We start from the raw sequence: 21,284 nt of genomic DNA, 5'->3' as shown, positions 1-21,284 counted from the left end.
CCTCAAAACCATGCAATGCTATATATTGAATGTATAAATCCTATATATAGTCTTCTTCTTTTAGTCTTCTTTAACTGCATACATATACTGTATTTGTTTTTCAATTTTTATAGTTCACTTTGTATATATTGGGTAGGAAATGTTTTATTCATTTATACAGCTAAATGTTGAGTAAATATTTCCTTTCTACTTTTTTTCAATGAACTGCACGTCATTTTTAATTGTACTTCTGTGCAATGACAGTTATATATATATATATATATATATATATATATATATATATATATATATATATGTGTGTGTGTGTGTGTGTGTGTGCGTGTGCGTGTGCGTGTGTGTGTGTGTGTGTATGTATACAAAATATACATAAGATAACTACCAGTTATCTTGTTATTTAATTGAATGCTTTGTCATTTCATCAAAACATGTTTTGAAATGTTCTTGAAAAAATATATATCTGTCAATCAAGTCAGCTAAATACGCCACTTGGAAGCTTTACTCATATAATGATGACATTGTCCACTGTAGTTGTTCTACATTTTATCTATAAAAGGAGCGATCCATGATCCATAATGAGCAATATTTTATTTTAACATTTTAGCTCTGAAATGTATCATACCAGGAGATAAAATTATCCATAACATCAACTTTGTTTTGTAAGGAATAAAATGTCCAAAGTAGAGTTGTGTTCCTGTTCCATGTTCCTGAGCAGTTAAAGTGCTTAACTACCCTTTTTCACATTTTATCTCGTGATTTAATACAAATATATTTACAGAACTGTGTAATATTTCATATTAATGCATATTCGTGTAGAAGATTCATGAACTCCGCCATCTACTGCAAATTATATAAATATAACTCCCCGCCGGACCGACAGGGGGCGGAACATCTGCGCAGGCGCGCACCGCGCGCTTAAACTCCTCCCAGTTCCGGTGGTCGATCCTTCCGGCTCCGGTTCCTAAACAAGTGCAAAGGTACAGTACAAGCCGGCGTAAAAATCTAAATTTATCTCAAACATCTCAAGTCCTTTACCAGAATAATGTTCAGGGGGTGGTAGTTGCCAATGTAACATCTACATCCATAATCACATTTTCGTCATAAACATATTGTAACCGTGAGGATTTAAGTTTAGAAGTGGAGCAGTAACTCCGGCTCTGCTGGACGGGGACGCCATGTTTCTCCTTTTACGCGCGGCGTTTTCGTCTATTTTATTGTTCATAAACGTATTCGGCTGTTTATATAAAGTTTCAAATAAACACCCGTTTACCCTTGATATTTTCAAGGCTTTGTGGCTCATATTATTGTGGTTTTATCAGTACTAGTAGATGGCTTGGCGGGTTCGCCGGTACCGTGTTAACATGTGATGCCGCTGTGATGTCAAATGTGGAGATTAACGGTCATTAACGTCTCCATCCAGATGCTGATGCCCAAGAAGAACCGCATTGCTATCTACGAGCTCCTCTTTAAAGAGGGAGTCATGGTGGCCAAGAAAGATGTCCACCTGGCCAAGCACCCCGAGCTCGCTGACAAGAACGTGCCCAACCTGCATGTGATGAAAGCGATGCAGGTGAGAGGCTGGAGGATGAAACCTTCATGCTTTAGGGACAATACCCCCCACAATCACATACAGACACACATTTCCTCTGCTGCTTTAAAGTAAAGAGCTGTAGTGTCATATTATATCATTCAGCTAGGGCTGCAGCTATCGAATATTTTAGTAATCGAGTATTCTACTGAAAATTCCATCGAGTAAAACATATTTTTGTTTAGTTAAAGAGCAATTATGAATATACATAAAATGTTACATGTTAATTGACATTACTAAAGCCTGAATTATGGTTCTGCGTCAACGCAGAGCACACGCCGTCACCGTGACGCCGTCGTGAACCCTTCGGACTTCTCTGTCACTCCATTTCGCCGCAGTGCAGTACCCCCGTGACCGCCAATTCGCGATCTTTTCCTGAATGGTTTATCCACTTTTTCCGGTCACAGTGAATCAAAGAGATAAGGACAACTATTGTGCAAAAAAACAAAAAAAATCACATACACGAAGAAAAGAGCGCTGAAAGTCCACTACTGCTTCAAACCGGAAATGCGTTGCTTCCAAGCGAACCAATCACAGCCCTCTCCGTCTGCGTGTGGTCTGCGTCGCCTCGACGCATAGTTACAATTTTTGGGAGGTGCACGTCAGTGACGGCGTGTGGTACGCGTCGACGCGTACCACACGCCGTAGGCACGGCGTCGTTTTGACGCAGAACCATAACTCAAGCTTTAATTATATAATACAGTAGGTTCATGGCTGTGCATTTAAAAACCCTGAACTTACACCAGTTGACCAAATTCACTGCCTTCACTCAAAAAACTAAGGATCTTACCAAGAAATGTTCTTATTTCTAACCTAAAAATGCAATTACAACTGATAACACACATCACTTAAATTTAAGATTAGGTGTTTTTCCCCACGTGTTTCAATTGAACTTTCATTTGTGTCAAGCTAATTTTACGTTCTAGTTAAGTTTTAAGTTAAAGTCTTTAAGATTTTGAGTTTTGGCAGTGTTCAAAATACAATTATGAGACCTGCTGTATTGGAGCACATTTTCTTTTAGTTAAAACTGTAGCGGGACCAGATGTTTAGAGGAACCTATGTATGTACTGGGTTAGAGGGGGAACATATAGGAGAATGGACCAGAAGAATAGAGTGGATTAAAAACAAAAGCACTGAGCTACATGTGTCTCCCGTCCCGTCGACTGCCTGAGCATGGCATGTTACAAAAACCCAAACCTATCCGCCGCCTCGTTCTTCTACCTTTACGTGCGTGCCGTCAGCGCATTGTGCCACATTAAACGTAGTCCGGGCGAAATACCCTGCTTTGAGGTGGCAAAATTAAATGATTACTCACTAATCAATCATTTTTTGTAATCGAATTATTCGAGGAATCGATTCTGTCTGTGTTATCTAACTAAAAAATGTTAGACATCATCAGAAATGTGGAGGGGTAATGCTTATGGCACTAGTTTCAAATCATGTTCTCATTGTGTATGAGCCAGCTTACTGTCTTCAGCCATTGAGGGTCAAAGCCACTCAATATTGCAATTTATAGCTTAAACTGGTTTTAATGCACTCACTCTGATTCTCATACACATTTCTGCATCCTCTTCTCTTACCCCAACTACCTTCATGTCCTCTTTCACTACATCTATAAACCTCCTCTTTGGTCTCCTCTGGGCCTCCTGCCTGGCAGTTCAAAACTCAGCATCCTTCTACCAATATATTCACTATCTCTCCTCCGGACATGTCCCAACCATCTCAGTCTGGCCTCCCAGACTTTATCTCCAAAGCCTCTAACATGTGCTGTCCCTCTGATGTCCTCATTCCTGATCCTATCCAGTCTGGTCACTCCCATAGAGAACCTCAGCATCTTCATCTCTGCTGCCTCCAGCTCTGCTTCCTGTCTTTTCCTCAGTGACACCGTCTCTAGACCAAACAACATCGCTGGTCTCACCACAGTTTTGTACACCTTTCCTTTTTATTTTAGCTCCACCAACATCTTATGAAATAATTCTTATATTCCTGTCAATATAATCACATTTAAATACTATGATTTAATGTGCTCACATATTAGAGGAATGATGTCTTCTCAAGGCACTTTCACCTGTCATCACAAGAGAATGATTTTGTAAAGAAGTCAGTAATTGTAACATGTCTGTTTAGAGCAGAAACCAGGTGGGGTGTTATGTTGATGCAGGGAAACATCGAAAAATAAACTGGATTAGGACATTTATCTGTTTTTAAGGGGTCTCATAACGAGGAGATGCCGACATCCGTAAGGTGGATGGTTTTATAATGTAAACCACGCATTCTTTTTTGGGTGGCTTGCCTGAAGTGTTTATTGAAGTACAGTACCATGTCATGGGGGGGAACTTTTAATTTGAAACATCATTTACTGAATTCAGGCGTATTCAAAATACCATTATCCGTGCATGATAAAGGGCTGTATTCCTCTTGGATATCTGAGCTGAACGCCTCGCATTTTTCTATTCAGGAAGGCAACTTTTTAGTTAGCACCAATAATGTTGATTTGTTCTAAGTCACTATTACAATAATATGTAGTCCAGAAGTGATGAAGCAAAGGTTTAAAGTGTAGCTGGCTGTAGGTGGTGGAAAATGCAAATACGATTTACTCAGTAGTTTTTCCTTCACTAGCTTCTACTTGTCCACTTTTTTTCTTTTTACCAAATATCTTCTTAGATTTTCTTTTTCGAAAACAAAACCGAGGGACATGGTTTAGAAAAGGCTATATTCAAAATCCACTGTGGACTTCTAATGGAAATGAAGCCAGTTTAGTTATGCCTACACAGCAGAGAGATGTCAGAATATTCCAACTCACAATGAAATAAGCTACTTACCTTGATGGATGCAGTAGACAATAAGTACAATAACATTAGATAAATTTATCTTAATTTGACCAAACATTTTCAGAAAAGGAGCAAGTGTTGGGGTGGCCAAAAATATCTCTTTTAAAACTACAAAAAATCTTGTATAAAAAGACAGATAAAGCGTACTATTATCTCCTAACATCAGGCCCTCTTTATTGTTGTAACTAATGTTTGTGGGTTGTTTTGTTTGTTTGCAGTCTCTGAAGTCCTGTGGGTATGTCAAGGAGCAATTTGCCTGGCGTCACTTTTACTGGTACCTGACCAATGAGGGTATCCAGTATCTGAGAGACTTCCTCCACCTTCCTCCCGAGATCGTTCCCGCCACTCTGCGCCGCCAAACCCGCCCTGAGACCGCAAGGCCCAGGCCCAAGGGTAAGATCATTACGCACATGCTTCCTCATCTCTGCACAATATGCTGAGTGATGTAACTGCACACATGTAGGTATAAAGTCTGTGCGGCTATTGAGCTCATTTGTTTTTTAGCTGTTGAAGAAAAATAACTTTGTTAAGAGGTTGAATGAAGCAGAAATGTTCCAAAGATTAAAACATTTGTAGCCATGGTCCTACATGTGTAACTGGTGTTTGATAGTTGTAAGTTGCTGAATATAATGAGTAACTTGTCTGTACTTACAAAAAGCAGAGTTGCACATTTTAAATAACTGGTAAAATTGCAAACTGTATGTCTCCCAATTTTATGGAGAAGAAAAGCAAAGGCCAGATTTTACAACATCCCTAAAACTCGGTACCTTCAAGGATCCTTTGTGTTTACATGGTAATGCCGGGGATCGTCTAGTAAATGTATTTGTCATTTAGTGCGAGATTGTCCTGAAAGTTTCAAATGTAATGCAGTGTTAAGTTCCGAAATGACTTTTAGGTTGTGTCCAAAATTCTAACTGGATTATGTTGCAAGTAAACACCTTGAAAGTCAATTGTTGACTGTGTAGAAATCAATTTATATCCAGATTATATGAACATCCCCCTTCTTCTGGGACTTTAACAATTCAGCTTACACATAAAGTCAACTAATTTAACTTTTAAATTAGTTTTACTGTAATTCCAGTTCCTGTCATGAACATGAACTTTTGGTCAATTGTAGAACACTAAATACTGTTAAGTAAAATATCATTGTTCCTGGGGCAGTACTATTTGTGAAGTTATCTTGAATGATCATTTTTTAAAGTTTTTCTTAAGGTAATTGTAACTGATCACAGCTGTAAGTGGTTTCTTTGAAAAACTTTGGGAACTTGAAAAGGTAAGGTACCAAGTTTTAGGGATGTTGTAAAATCTGACCTTTTGCTTTTCTTCTCCATAAAATTGGGAGACATACAGTTTGCAATTTTACCGGTTATTTAAAATTTGAAACTCTGCTTTTTGTAAGTACAGACAACACTGAGATTGAAATCTGGTCTCAACAATCACCTGTACCACAACTGAAATTCATGGCAATAATCTATTATGACCTAATGAGATGTGCGTTTTCCCCCTCTTTTACCATTGTCAAATAACTATTTTAGTTTCTTCAGAGAGAGAAAATGTTAGTGGACACAAATCAGATTTCTTGAACCCCCCCAGGTTTTAGAGAGCCTTTTAAAATAGCTTTATCAGTCATCCTAATCCATCCGTCTTAGGAACCAAGAATTAAGGTGGTTCCTCTGATTTCTGGTGGCAGTACCGACGGACACAGAATAGGCATACAAGTCCTGAATCGTGTCTGCAGTCGTCTTGGTTGTTTTTGAGTAGCGACTCCAGGATGCTGCTGCATGAGTCATTGCATAAGCTTGTCCCTGCACTGTTTTGATTAGTTCAGTGCATTCTGTAGCAGCGGAAATGGCAGTGAACAAGAGGCGTACTGGACCCATTCCACAAAAGAGAATTTTTCTGAAATAAATGGGCGGGGTTGATGAGGCTACAAACCCACTGGTTTTGACCGGGTCAAAGAAGAAGTGGAATTTTCTTGTTTATTTAATGTAGATCTATTCGCCAAGATAATAGAACTGTTACTCATGAATGGGTTTTCGTTGACCTTGTTTCTGCAGGAATGGAGGGAGAGAGACCTGCCCGACTCAACCGTGGTGAGGCCGACAGAGATACGTACAGGCGATCTGCTGCACCCCGTAAGTATGGTTTTTACAACACCAGTCGCTGTTTAGTTAAATGAGCTGCATCAAGACGTTAAATGAGGCAGAACGGGATGGTGACTGGGGGCTAATTAAGAATATATGATGTATTTTGTTCTTGAAAAAAAAATATAAGTGAATCAAAGATGCCAAGATACTATGATGGTAGAGAAAATGACAGTCTTTGCTTCTCAGGTGGTATGATCATTTTATAGTCATATTTGTGTTGAATATTTTAAAACAAGCCGTTGCATTTGAAAGACTTTAGACAAACTTGTCATGTCATGAGATGTCTGACTAAAACCAGCTTCAGATTAATAATTAGGCTCGTATATCATATTTTATTGAGGTTTGCTGTGACGTACAATATATTGGCTGACCTTTTTCACTTATCTTGTCCTTCAGCTGGTGCTGACAAGAAAGCAGAGGCTGGTGCTGGAGCCGCCACAGAGTTCCAGTTCGTAAGTACTTAATATTCTGCTGCTATAGTGGCTTTTTTTTCTTCCTTTTTTGTGAATAAAATAATCTTCAAGTCTCTGAAATTGAAATGTTGGTTCTTTGGAGCTTTTGGTGACAGATTAACGAGACTTTTCTCTGTTACAGAGGGGTGGCTTTGGACGTGGCAGAGGACAGCAGCCTCAGTAAATTTCACAGTTTCTGTACAAATAAAGAAAATCAAAATACAAACCAAGGCTGTGTATTAATGTTCCAAGAAACGGGGTTGGGAAGCGGCGTTCAGAGCTCCACAAGAATGTACACCATCCTGCTCGAACACACCTGGGTCCAAGGAGAGGGCATTGAAAGACTTGTGTAGAGCTTTGTGACACACTGGCAGTGATTCAATCAGGTGTTGTTAAGCAGGGAAACATCTCAAACCTGCAGGGCAGCGTGTGCAGAGGAAGAGGGTTGAGAAGCTATTCTCTAAAACAGTGGTCCTCAACCTTTTTTCAGTGATGTACCCCCTGTGAAATATTTTTTCAGCCAAGTACCCCCTAACCAGCACAAAGCACTTTTGGTTGTTAAAAAAAAGACCTAAAACAGAGCACTGTGCCATCAGTAACTGATTTATTAAACATAAAAATATTGCTGCTACGCTTCAACCACGACTCCATCGTTGGTCCAAGTGATTGACAGGTGAAGCCAGGTGATTGACAGGTTAGGTGGAACCATCCTGGTGTGGGGGATACTCTGCGGTTTTAGGATAATAAGTTGAATAGCCTCCTGAAGATAAAATTCATTTTATGAATTTAGACTATTTTCCTCAATTATTGATGAAATGTTTATTTTTAAAGGATTTTTGCATGGATGCTACTTTTTAAATGTATATTTTAAAATCTCACGTATCCCCTGTAGTACCTTCATGAACCTCCAGGGGTACGCGTATCCCCATTTGAGAACCACTGCTCTAAAACATTAGCCAACTGCAGTCAGAGCAAAGAGTCAAATCAAATGCCGTTAGTGAGTTTGTGTGAAAATGTGACTCTTTTCTAGTAATAATCTAGTTGAAGTACTTTTGCTGACAAACTGCATTTGTAGATTTGAGGAAACTCAGGCATATTGAAATAATGTGTAATCCTGAACGACAGGTGTTTAATAACTTTGGGCCATCATTCCAAGAAGCGGAATCTAAAGTGCTCAGATTTCAGAGGGAAAAAAAAAGGCCTTCATGAGCGTTGTGTGGATACTTGTCACCTTAATAATTCTCTTCAGACCACTAGCTTCTCCACAACAAATGGACAGAGTGATCAAACTTTGTAGATGCCACTCTGGTGGCATCTGGATATCAAGCCTGGTCCACAGAAACCTCATGTTAGTGCTCCAGAGATGCTCCATGACATTGTGTCCTTTTTGGTACTAGAACCTACTCACTATTACTGGTAGGCTTTTAAGTATATGACTAATCAGTGTCTGCTGAAGCTAACTAGAGACCAATACATAGTACAAATAAAGAGCTGTCTAAATTTCAGTTTTTACTGCACTATTATAGCCAAAGTATTGATAACCAGCAATTGAATTTCTCAAGAGGAAGATGAGAATCAGACTGGAAAAAATGTGATAGATCAATGATACATTTTACACTAACATGTCATACTTGTAATAAATTAGGAAAATGATTACTTTAGATAATCCTGCAGACCCCCTGTGAGTTAAAGAATAAATATATTGTAATATATGATGGGAAGATATGAAAGTTGTACATTTTTTCTGATCTCTAACTTGACATCTGTCATTTAATGCATTATTCCAAAATACAGTTTAAAGCATATTGAACACAAAATGAGCACATTGTTTTCTGAAGTAAAACAGACACCAGCCCAGATGTGAAATACTGGTGTTTATTTGTTGGCACATTTATATTACAATCTTCAGTCTTCTCGCACTGGTTTTATTCCACAGTCCCAAATGACAAAAGAGAGGAAAAGTAATATTCCAGTGACACAAAATCCTTGGAGAACACAATAGCATGTACTGTACGGAACTTCCAGGCTGAGGTCGACAGCCAGAAGAGCACAGGTCTTTAGTTTCTAAGTATATTAGGGATTTGTTTTCATTAAATCTTTTTTTGTATTTTTGCAATCAACAGCTGATGAAGGAATCTGAACGTTACAATCTCCAGCTGGTCAGTAATGTGCTTTTATTTTAATACTAACGCCGTGGCCAGAAGATGGTGCGGTTAACCGACATGGCAACATAATTGAGCCATTAACTTTGGTAAAGGAAGTGATTCTATCTGAAGCTCCATCAATTTACAACAACACATCCGTGGTTTTCCCCCAGTTCAGAAGCTTCTGCCATCCTTAAAGAGGCTATTCAGAGGCCAAAATTGTCCCCCAAAAAAAGAGGGGGTGGGGGGGAGATCAGTAAATTGCATCTTTACTTCACATAAAAGCCAATTTAAATGTAATTGGGAAAATTTTCCTTTGCAAATCCCTGCAGCAGCTCGAATTTACTGACAGGAGCTGCCTAAATTTAAAGGGTTATTTAAAAAAAAAAAAAAAGACAGTAATCCTTATTGACCAAAGCCAAAGTACTTGTTCTAGCTACAAGCGGGCTTTTAGCTATGTACAAGACTGTAGCTCGTCAATAACACAACTGATAAGAGTAAACGAGGAAAAAAAAAAAAAAAAAAAGGAAATCAGTTGTCACTAATTAAATCACTGGCTGTTGCTTGTGGAAATCCTCCTCACATTCACTTTGACAGTACCTGTCACCCACCCCGAACCAGATCGTCTGAATTCAGCCATCGCCAGTAAAGCCAAATGTTGTTTTTACAGGTATCATTAACAACTAATCGCACATTTACACGGAGACCTAAAGGTCTGATGGGACACCCAACTCCGGAGCCAGGTAGGGCATCATAAAGCAGGACTTTGGCCACCACACCTGTCACATACACAGCAGTAAAACTAGCTCAAAGTCTCAGGCAGGAGGAGACTCTTGAACCCTACTGACATACGAGAAAACATTGAAACCATACTTGGTCGACAGTAAGAGTCCATCTGAAAGCGTTTACTGAGAAAATGACACCCTCCGCAAAAGCAACACAAGTCACCTCAGTCATCACTGGGGGGAAAGACGTTTTTTTCCAAATAAGTTTTGTTCCACCAGCTACTAGTTCCCGGTATATTTCCTGTAAAGGGTTTCTCAGCATCTTATGATTGACAATACTAGAGTTTTCTGTACATATTCCAGTTAAATGTGCAAACCGAAAGTTATTGTTTTGCGGTTTGCAAATACAGATCCCAACACCTTTTGACCCTAGATGAAGATCACCAGGCCCCAGAATTGAATTTATATTAAGGTTTTTAAATATCCAGGAGTATGGTAAATTATACAAGGTGCTCACAGTTGTCTATGAAACGTAGTTAGTACCTTTCAAAGTAATGCAATAATTGCCTTTGTTATGAGCCCATGGAGACTAATTACAAGACCATGCAGCACCCTTCAATTTTATAGGTGTTTGGTTTTTTCGTTGTTTTTTAAAAAGGAATTTTAGTATCCTGTGACATCATTTTGTGGCATTAACTTTGGCTGAGACTGAGACCGAGCAGCCATCTGGTGACCAGGGTAGGGGACTTAAACTAGAGTCACAAGTCTCTGAGGCGCTGACCGACAACAAAAGATCAAAATGAGCTCAAGACCTGCACTTGGATTAATTTGGTAGATGCAGATAAGTCCAAACAAGTGTAACCAGGCAACTTGCTTACATGGCAACAATTGTTACATAACCATTATAAAGACCAGCTGCAACACGTGCATTTTTTTTTAACCAAAGAGCGCCTCGAGTCTCAATGGGTTTAAAAAGAAAACAGAATACCAGTTTTGTGTTTGCAGCCAAAGAAAGTTTTATCACAGGCTTAAATATGGACAGAAATGATTGTATTATTTATGGGCTTTTGGGAAAAAATAAACAAGAGAAACCCTCTACAGGAGAGAATAATTAAAAATTATTAAAGGTTGACAAGACTTCAGGCTTTATAACCTCTTAACGCAGTAGTGGTTTTGAAACTTTGTCTGTAGCTGTACTTTGACAATGAAGAAAAGAGCAATCCCTTATTTATACAAATTTGTTTGGGCTTTAAAAGAAAAAAAACAACATTCAATGAATATTTTTTTTTATAAACAGGCTCTTTCCCCCTGAACCACATTCCTTGATCTCTCGCTACGAATGTACTGTACGCCACCTCGATTCCCAACAGCTTCGGAGCCAACATAAGAATTTAAATCGATTTTCCAGCCTCGGTTGAAATGACACGTCACACAAACAAATGTGTAAGAGGTGTTTTTGTCATTTGTACTCTCACCTTTGATCTATACAGAAATAAACAATTTACAATAAAAACCTCTTACATGCTATCTACAGCGCCTCCAGTTTCACAGTATTGAGCCAGCTGCCTCATGACACATCGAGGCCAATTGACGCAGCTCAGCTAGAGAGACTTTTGCCACACGTTGAGAGGAAAGGAAAAAAAAAAAAAAAAAGTATCCAAAAAGCATCTTACATGTTAAAAACGAGGTCTCAAACTGTACAAGGCTTGTTCTGCATCTTGCCAAAGACAGCATTATAGATCCATTACTTTCAAAGTCAAACAGGTGTTCTGAGCATTTCTGGGGATGCAGGTTAAATATTAAAGAAAAGGGGGTTTAAAAAAAACAAAAAAACATGACTGTAATGAAAAGTGCCCACTAAAGTCATCTGTGCTATGTTACGAACACAATGTAAACAATTGCTTTAAACCAAACTGAATGTGAGGAGTAAAATATGGACAAGGGTTTTAATAACTTAAGTGATATGTGCTGCATTTAGAAAGCCGATGATTCTAAGTAAGTCTACTACTTTGACCCTCAGTACATGGAGGAAGACTTTGTAGTCACAAGAAAGCATTTATAAAAAAAAAAGAAAAAGGGATTAAAGGAGGAAAAGACAGAGGAGAAATATAGTTCAATTTTACATTGTATAATGACATTCTTTCACTCTCTATACAGTATTCTGTACTCGCTCTATTTTAGAGTGAAACCTGTAGTGCTTGGGCAGCTTCTCAAATAAGAGAAAAAAAAAAGGTTGACATTTGAAAGGCTATTGAAATTGGAAATATTACTCAGGGGCCATATCGTTCTGATTAAAAAAGACACTACAACTACGGTAAGGAGAAAAAAGAAAAGCCGAAGACCTGACCACGTCTGTTGCACAGTCATCGTCAGGTCACTCACGGGAGTGAGACGCAGCATAACAGTGCTCATGCAAGACACTTCCCACAATTCTGTTCATTCAGATACAGGCAGTATTTCCTATCCTTACAACAGGGGAGGGGGGTACACTAATGGGCACATTAATTCACAGAAAATAACCAAAACAATGGAGGAGACATTTAAAAAGACCACCAAAAGCCTTCAGCTTAAGCACTAAGTATACACTTTTACATGACAAGAGTAAAAAGTAGTTCTTGCATTCGTCACCACGCTAAGGGCGCATTAAGGACAGGGATTGAGGGGACATTTCATGCAGTTGACAGACGAACCAAAAAAAAAGAAAACAGGGGGATCGGGTGTCAAAAAATTACATTTACATTTACAAAGTGTTTCTGAATATTCATCCAACACTTGTCATCCAGTCTGTGCCATAGTTCTGGCACAAAAGAGTTGGCAAGGCAAACCATGTTAATAAAACAAAACAAAACAAAAGAGGAAAAAAAAAGAAAAGAGAATGGAGGAAGGAGAAGAGGAGAAAGAGAGAAGTGACACAAGTAAGAGCGCAAGTGGTGGTGAAAGCTCCAGAATTATGGTGCCAGAATGACGGTTTTAGTTATCTGATACCCGAAACGGAGCTCTGATTGATGCTGTAGGTGGGGGACAGGTCCTCACCTATCGTGGTCACCAATGGTGTTCCATTACTGGTCAAGCAGCTCTCCTGGAGAGCCTCAAAGTAGGTGGCCTGCACAGGCTTGTGACACTGCAACACTTGTATGGCATCGTCTATTCTAAACCATTCCCTTTGTCTCCCTGTTGACAGAACAAAGAGCATTATAGAAAACACTTAACACGTGTAAAACACAAGGATATAAAGCATTTAAAAAAAAAACAGGTCGGGGCTTGTTGTCAGTGCTTATGAACGAAGCTGCTGTGACAATCACAAGAGCAGAAATTAAGCTTCCAACTAGGGCTGGGGATCGATTCAAATGTCAAGAATCAATTCGATTCCGATTCTTAAGATTCAAAATCGATTATCAAGATTTGATTCCGATATTGATTTGGGTTAGTGTTATTAAAACTGTTTTTTGAGCTCTTGCATAAATTATATGACTGTGTAGTTATGCAAAATATTACTACTAGTATCATATTGAGATTTAACAGCAAGTATTGGCAGCTAATGATGACTGTAAGGACCAATCAACTCCCAGAATGCTGATAGAACTGCTTTCAGAAACATCGTGTGGGGCAGAATTATCAAACAGATCCAGGGCAGCAAACAGAGACGGATGAAATCGCTTTAATTTTTCCCACTTTCCGTTTTAATTTTTTCCATTTTTGGTCTATTTCGGTTTTTAATTTTTGAGAATTTTGTTTTTTTTAGAATTGTATGCAAATGTAACCCCAAGACAGTATATTAAGTAGTGAAATATAGAAAATGTATGCAATTATAACTGAAAATACCTTTAAAGATATTTAAAGGCAAAAACATGGCAGTTATTCTTGTGTCAAACAAAACATTCCTTTTTTGGGCATAAACAAAAAAATACCAAAAGCTGTAATGTAATGATGAAAAAAAAAAAATATGAGAATCGATTTAGAATCGGAAAATCGATTTTTTCAACACAGGCCTACTTCCAACATACATTAAAATCACTGGAGATGTAACGCCACTAAAGCGAACGAAAAAACAAAAAACAAACCCCACAGTCGAGAATGCGACTACGTGACAATGTAATCTATATGATCTTCCTCAGACAGAGAAATGTCTTACCAATGCTGTCCGAGTCCTCCCAGTGCTCCAGCAACTCCGTTACAATAAGAACATACACGTAGGTTCTGTGTTTCCTCTCCTGGTTCTAGGAAGGAAAGACATCGGCACATATGCATTTACAACCACAAGAACAACAAATAGTTGGTTGACATTTAAGGATGACATGACACACACACACAGCTCACCTCAAATATTCCAACTAAACGACCTAAAGTCCCCTTCACACCGGCCTGTGAAATAAATGAAAATGTTAGAAAAGGATGCAACACAACAGCGTCCCATTCGCACAGCCAGCTTGTTTCTTCCACCCCTCGGTGTTGTATGAATGGCACGGAGGCAGAACGGCATTTCGTTTAGTTTTGTGGCTGGCAGATCTCAGTTTCTCCTTGGGCGGTAGTAACAGGACCACAAGGTGCAAAAAAGCGAGTGCTGTGTGAACTGGCATAGCGGAGAGGCATAATGGATGGCTGCAACGAGGAAACGGTGAGGGACGGACCATAGACAGTGGCATTAAGGCCCACTGTGAGAACGCCTAGTCCACTGAACAATCGAGCTGAAGAAGAAGTAGATGGAAGGAATGAATGAGCAAGAAGAGAGGGACTGGCTGGACTGCCCATATTATGAACTTTGTCATTCAACTTTGAGCACTACGCAATCCCTGCTGCTTAACAACTCCAAGTGTCCACCAGCTGAAACCGGGCCATCGACTTCCCCCTGTTAAAGCCTGCAGGCAATTCCCGTCCTGCAGCCGACGTGTACCCCAAATACCAGCAGCGATGGGGAAACTAAGGCCACCGCTACTGTGTGCCCAACGGGAACAACGAGGTAGTGAACTTCTTTTATTGGTGTTTACTAAGTGCTGTGTTGTATTAAAGCTGATTAAACAAAGCAACCAGTGACAAAAGGAGTCGGGGGCTCATTAACTGTGGACTATGAAGCAGAGAGCACAGGGACCATCTTCTATTTGTGGGACTCCGTAACACTTTGATAAAACACACACTGGGGTGCAAATACTTCATCTTTGCAGGATCACTGCGAATGCACAGGTGGAAAGTGGAAGCAGCAGGAAGAGTGGGTTTCCAGTGCGTCTTTATGTTGTGATCTGTGTGAAGGGAGTGTTCGTATAAATTGAAGTCAGAAGGGCTCTACGAAAAGAAAAACACTACTTAATGCAACTAATAGCAGTGATTAGAACCACAAACTTTAAACTTGTTTCTTTCTTTTTTTGGCTGAATGCGTTCAGAGAGATAATTATGTAATTTGAAAGGTTATTTTGAAAGACTAGTTTATGTCGCAGGGGATTACGTTACATCACAAGATTGTGTTTATCCCCTGCAAACTCACTCCATTTCATTCCTGGATTGTTGGGACCTCCAAATAACCCAAGTATTAAAAATAAATACTATTTCTGCAATTCACTGCAGTGAGATTTTAAGTGTGTTCAAGTGAGTTAGTTGACCATGTTTTGAACTTAAAGTCCTGCCTGAAGAGCATGTAAAACTGACTATTTACTACCACCAAACTTCTGCACCTTTATTGTAAAATATGACCAACCGGCCATTCACAGCTAACTTATGACTTTTAAGATTAATACCCAGTGTAAGTATAACTTCATGTATATATTGTTAAAGCAAAAGAAAAGGAAAAAGAAAATAGAAAAAAAATGCCATTATTGATTTCTGCCTTTGTGTTTGCACACAGTTTACGGTAGTTGTATGTATCTGGCCATGCCTTGTCTGATATCACTTAACTCTTTCACTAATGTCAAAAAATGGAGGGCAGGTCATTCTTGTTTACCAATGAACGAAATAAGTGTTAACGGTTTGAATTACAGCACTCTAAAACATACACAACATACTTGCTCAGCTGTTAATGTCACACAGACACCTCCTCTCAGAGTGTCATGCAAGATCTTGTTAAAAGGTCAGATTAAAAACCAATAGCATAACATTTTGCTGTCACTTATTGTTACTCTCCTCACAATCCTAAAACCATAACCTGCAAACGTCAGTTTGTCTAGCAGAGAGGACAATTCATTTATATCTCAGTAGTTGTTAACATTCAGCTCATCTTTTAATCAAAAATTATCTCCAGGATCTCAACTCCCAGGTGAATAGTCAGTCAGGTTTAAATACAGACAGAGCCAGGCCCCTTGCTGACATCTTTGAAGCTGCTTCTTCAGGTTCCAGTTTCAGTCTATAAATAAATATTGACTTCACACGCATTGCACCATGGACTCGGTCTTGCACTCCTCAAGCTTTCAGCTGGATCATATGGAAAAGAACAGACCCCATCACTAGTTATGCCTGAGATTAAGTTGTAGCCTATGGTTAATCTGTAAATTTTTACGAGTTGGAAAATGTTTCCCATAGCAGGCATTTGTCTAAAAATAAAAAAAGAATACTGGGCATCATCCTGGAAAAGAATAGACTGCTTCATTTCAAGCTACACAATGCTGTCCAGTGTCTTAAACATTTTCAGTTATATAGTATTTCTAACACCAGAAAGAAATCTGGTATAAACAGGTAAGTAGAAAAAAAAAAGACCCTATGTAACCTCTGGCCTGCTTCTGAGTGCTGAGTCTTCACTATCCTCCCTGGCCAGGTCCCAAACCAATAAGCATAAGCAATCGCTCACCAGGATTAGAATATGCCTATTACACCATCGTCCAATAAGAGGCTTAGAAAGCCAGAGTATGTGGTGATGTATTGAGCACCACTCAAAGTCACTGCAGAGTTTCTGAATGCAGCTTTCAGCACTTAAACAAACCTCAGCAGCGATGTGACATTGCTTTTGTCCCTGTGGAAATGTGCTGGCAGGCCTCAAGAGTCCAGCAGCCACGAAAGCTATCAAGCAACAGGACCCAGGATAAGGGATGATATCAGCATCCATCAGTGTGATGAATCACACGAGGAGAATAGGCTTCATAAGGTTAGGGTTCTCTCGCCAACAACGGACGATCGACCTGATGTCAGCAATCTATATCCTGATCCCCACATACACAAGACTACTGTAAACATACATTATAATGGAAGTTTAAAACTAAAGCAATCGCCTGGATATAACTCTCAATGGAAAAGCACTGCAGTGATTAATGAAGCAGAATCTCAATCCTTCAATCTCAAGCTACAGTATGTGAATATGCATTGTTTGGTGGTGGAAAAGAATTTAAGTCTGTTTCAGATTAGCCACATTATTGGTCTATATTAGTCAATGAAAATCACAACTAAAACTAGGTTAAGAACTGCCCAATGCAGACCTTAGCCCGGTTATGAATCTCTGGGTTGGTTGGTAAGACTTCACGGTGTGGCTCAACCTTACCATCATAGATACAAGACCTTGGTGGAAAATTAAAGAAACTTTGGACTAAAATAGAACTTCTGCTTTTAGAAACATGATCATACTATCTGATGGTTAGGAAACTGCATTTGATTAGCAGCACTTGGCTGCTACTTACCCTCTTAATTTGCATCAAAGCAGTTGTGACATATCTTATGCTACATTGCTGACACTGTGTAACAAGTCATGTGTTGTTGGTAATCTGAGGCTGTGTTTACTTAATCTTAAACACTGTTAAGAACCAGATTTTCTTTTTTTAAATGTCTTATTATGCCCTGATACCCAAAGTGCTGCATTGGGCAACATTAAAACCCAAAGTTTTAAGCCACTGGTTCATGCTTTTTAGTGATGAGCTTCAGCCGCCGCCGCCGTCGCCACCAAGCACACCAGAAGCAAGACCTTTCCAGTCTGCATTACAGAACTGTAATGATCAAAGTTCATAGTGTGCTCCAAATTTAGGGACGGCTAATTAAACTTGATGTAGCAGCTGATGTGATATCAAATATGTTGGTACAGGCAGACAGGGCAAAGCAGCTCTACAGCTAACAAGGACCCGAATCTGGTTGTGAATTCGGCTGCCTCAATTATCATCATGTGTGATGTAAATATAGCTATAAATATAAGTGACATTTTTGTCTGAAAAGCCAAGAGGACAGTGTGGTTGACCACAGCGATGTGTGACCTCTAACAATACCACCACCAATGGCAACAGCTACATTAGTAATGCTCAAGAAAATGCCTCTGGAAGCAGTTGAAAAGCTTTAGGTATTGGAATCAGATTGCAACCATATCTGTATTTGACACCTTAACGCTTCCTTGAAACGCTGTGATACCGCAAACATGTTGCTAGGGTCTTGCTCTCTTTTTATCCATGCAAACACGATGACTGCATTGACAAAGTGGATTGCGAGAGCAAGGTAAGAGTTCCAGTGTTAAAAACAGACCTGATTTAGCGGAAATGTAATACAATACTCAAACTAATTCGCTGGCCTGAAAATGGAGATCCATTCCTAGAACTGTATTCCTGGCTTTGGAACATGTGAAGAAAGGCATGTTTTACATCCTTTCATCACAAAAAAGGGTGTGGCAAAGTATGCCTGTGTAGAACCTACAAGAGGATCGCATATGATGACCTCTGTATGTTAAAGGCTAAATAATGTCTCCAGAGTATCTGTAAAAATAAATAAAAAATACAGAACCAACCTCTTCACACACTTCTCGAGCTGCAGCGACACTGGGCTCCTCCTCAGGCTCCATTCCCCCTCCGGGAACTATCCACTTGTCTGGATGCCGACTACTGGTCACCAGCAGCACCTGAAATGCATACCATAAAAGACGGAAAAACTCAATGTCATCTTCTGTCAAAAAAACAAAAAGATACTAAATAAATAAATAAATATACGTATACATACATACATACATAGTAAATGAGGGCTCGCCCTCAATGATTTTCGAGTTTAAATAAAGATATATAATACACATACATATATAAATACTATGTCTATACAATAACCATGTCTACCTCATACTGCTGCACCTTTCACCTTTTTTTTTTTTTTTTTTTTTTTATAAATTGTATACATGTTAATAATAAGAGCTGTCATTTGTCTATTTAATGCACAGTGAGCGAAACAACTGGAGTCAAATTCCCTGTCTTGGACAAATAAACCTCATTCTGATATATATATTTATATATTTATGCCCCTTAAACCTGTCAATTTTCACATGAACATCACTGCTGTTAAATTGACTTAAATGATAAAGCTATAGTTATAATGGACCACGTTAATTCCCCTTGTGGCTGAGAATGTTCATAAGTAGTTTTTACTGTTTGGCTGCAAGCTGACTGGTTTCTTTCATTCAGGTATTCAATTCCAGGTGTTGACCATCAGTCTGCAACACCTGAGGCTGGGCTGAACCCCATTCAGGTAAACTACAGTCCCTGGAAAAACTAAAAGTTTCTGCCTGTGTACTTTGGTAAACCGATGCATTTCCTGTAATCAGGAACCAGTGCATTTCACAATCTGGTCTTCTCCTTTGACCAATATGAGGAACTGATTTAGTTTAATTCGTCTACTCCCTTAGTGGAAGAAAAAAACAAAAACAAAAAATAGAAAGAAAGAAAGACAGAAAGACAGAAAGAAAGAAAAAAGAAACCCTGTAACAAAGACAGCTTTGTGCTTGCTTGTTGACTGCACATCACTTTCCCCAAACCGGTTAACCAGTTGCAGGCTAGTTTGCTTCTAGTTAGATTAAGGATACACGTAATTATACATTATTATACACAAGGTGGGTTGATTAAACCCCAAATAATCTGAGTTTAAACCCATAATAATCTGAGTTTACACCCCAAATTATGTCACCATATAAAATAACCGGCTTTTCCTTTGGTTTAATTTAGCACATCAGTTCAATAAGTAATACCAGTTAAAGCTAATTGGTATATACAATACGTATATATATAAATATATAAGTATATTGATACATTTATATACACAGGTGACATCTTATTCAACATTAGTTCATACCCAGGTGGGCTGTGGTTTAGCATTAGCAGCTAAAGAGCCTTACATAACACCCGGATAACTACGACCTACACAATAACGTTTAATAAAACACACGGGAATTGCGACTAATTGTTTAAATCAGACATAAAAATTCACAAATAAGTGGATTCCCAGCCATCTGAGACCACTGTGAGCAGATAAGAGTGAGGGGGGCTGATGTTAGCCGGGCCTCCCAGTGCGGCTACATCCTCGGGCTCACCTCCTCCTCGGATTCGCTCCGGAAGCACAGGCAGGCGGCTCGCTTCTTGTAGCCATCCCCGTCGTACGTCCGGGTCTGGTTCGACTTGGGCTTCATCATTTTTAATTTTTTTTGTACGGAGACGCGAAAGTTCCCGAAGTACAGCTGTAGGTTGTTTTTTTTTATAACGGCGTATAAAAGATGATCCTCCTCGGCGTGTCACTTAAAAGGAGAAACTTCTTCTTCGCTTCATTTTCACGAGCCCGGGCGCATCTACGGCACGGCCGCCATTACACGGAGCCGCTGCGCCCTCGACGTAACTGCAGCCTATAGGCTGATTTATGGTACCGCGTCACACCAACGCAACGCCTACCCCGTAGTCTACGTCGTACCCTACGGCGTAGGCTCTGCGTCGATTTAACGCAGAACCATAATTCAGGCTTATCGCTGGTTGGAGAATCGCAGCAGCGCAGACTGCGAGGGAAACCGGCACATTTGGCTCCAACCAGCTTTGATAAAGCCACTTGTTTAAGGGCTTGTGTAAGCGTGTTCTCTTTGGCATTAAAAATATCAAATTAAAATGCTGTCCACGTTATAAAATGGGGTAGAGGGTTAAATGTTCACTGGTTCAGCACTGCAGGTAATGGACAGCGACAGCACCGTCCTCAGAATCAAAATCAGAATCAGAATCAGGTTTATTGGCCGAGTATGAAAGGAGAGGAGCTGGAAATTTGGAGATTTTTAAACGTAGACTAAAAACTCATCTCATTGCTTTCATGTAACATCAAATTTTATAGTTTTATTCTGTTTAACATTTTTTAGAGGTATTTGTTTTATTTATTTATCTATTTATTTATCTATTTCTTGTAATGTTTTTATTATTATTATATTTTATTGTTAAGTAAATATTAAGAAAACAAAATTCATGGTTTTTCGGGAATCAAAATGAAGTGCAATTGACCATCTGTAAATGTTTCTTTGCTTTTCTATTATTTCTTTGCCTTTTGTTGTTTCTTTGCTTTTCTATGCTCTTTTTGGTTTTCTGGAGGTCGGTAGCCAAAAATAGAAAGTTGGTACTAAAGGATAGGCTTTTATAAGCATTTTGCTTCAGCCTATGCCTTTTCAGTTATTGTTCAACACATTTTTTTGGTTTTGTATGAAATTTTTATGCTGTGCACAATGTT

General features: G+C 39.2%; 2 protein-coding genes across 2 annotated transcripts; one reads left to right on the top strand and one right to left on the bottom strand.

The window, feature by feature from the left end:
- Positions 1-882: 882 nt before the first annotated feature.
- rps10 (ribosomal protein S10) lies at positions 883-7,241 on the top strand. The gene is made up of 6 exons (XM_061726891.1): positions 883-974; positions 1,418-1,567; positions 4,635-4,809; positions 6,474-6,551; positions 6,960-7,015; positions 7,158-7,241. Exons 2-6 carry the CDS (start codon positions 1,418-1,420, stop codon positions 7,197-7,199), a joined length of 501 nt encoding a protein of 166 aa, XP_061582875.1. The 5' UTR covers positions 883-974; the 3' UTR covers positions 7,200-7,241.
- Positions 7,242-8,876: 1,635 nt separating this feature from the next.
- nudt3b (nudix (nucleoside diphosphate linked moiety X)-type motif 3b) lies at positions 8,877-20,400 on the bottom strand. Its single transcript, XM_061726890.1, has 5 exons — positions 20,122-20,400; positions 18,559-18,669; positions 14,202-14,246; positions 14,017-14,101; positions 8,877-13,055 (listed from the first exon to the last, which is right to left on the bottom strand). Exons 1-5 carry the CDS (start codon positions 20,218-20,220, stop codon positions 12,859-12,861), a joined length of 537 nt encoding a protein of 178 aa, XP_061582874.1. The 5' UTR covers positions 20,221-20,400; the 3' UTR covers positions 8,877-12,858.
- Between the last annotated feature and the right edge of the window lie 884 nt (positions 20,401-21,284).

Source organism: Cololabis saira, chromosome 8, assembly GCF_033807715.1.
Source record: "Cololabis saira isolate AMF1-May2022 chromosome 8, fColSai1.1, whole genome shotgun sequence".
Classification (NCBI taxonomy): Eukaryota; Metazoa; Chordata; class Actinopteri; order Beloniformes; family Belonidae; genus Cololabis; species Cololabis saira.
Note: the sequence above shows the minus strand (reverse complement) of the source record. Positions and strands in the feature narration are given on the sequence as shown.

Bases quoted from the DNA above. Each gene is read 5' to 3' on its own strand.
- nudt3b (XM_061726890.1), bottom strand. From the start codon at position 20,220: ATGATGAAGCCCAAGTCGAACCAGACCCGGACGTACGACGGGGATGGC. The intron at 18,670-20,121 runs GTGAGCCCGAGG...TATGCATTTCAG, and splicing joins GGAGCGAATCCGAGGAGGAG to GTGCTGCTGGTGACCAGTAG. The intron at 13,056-14,016 runs GTAAGACATTTC...TTCTGTCAACAG, and splicing joins GGAGGACTCGGACAGCATTG to GGAGACAAAGGGAATGGTTT.
- rps10 (XM_061726891.1), top strand. From the start codon at position 1,418: ATGCTGATGCCCAAGAAGAACCGCATTGCTATCTACGAGCTCCTCTTT. The intron at 4,810-6,473 runs GTAAGATCATTA...TTGTTTCTGCAG, and splicing joins CGCAAGGCCCAGGCCCAAGG to GAATGGAGGGAGAGAGACCT. The intron at 7,016-7,157 runs GTAAGTACTTAA...TCTCTGTTACAG, and splicing joins CCGCCACAGAGTTCCAGTTC to AGGGGTGGCTTTGGACGTGG.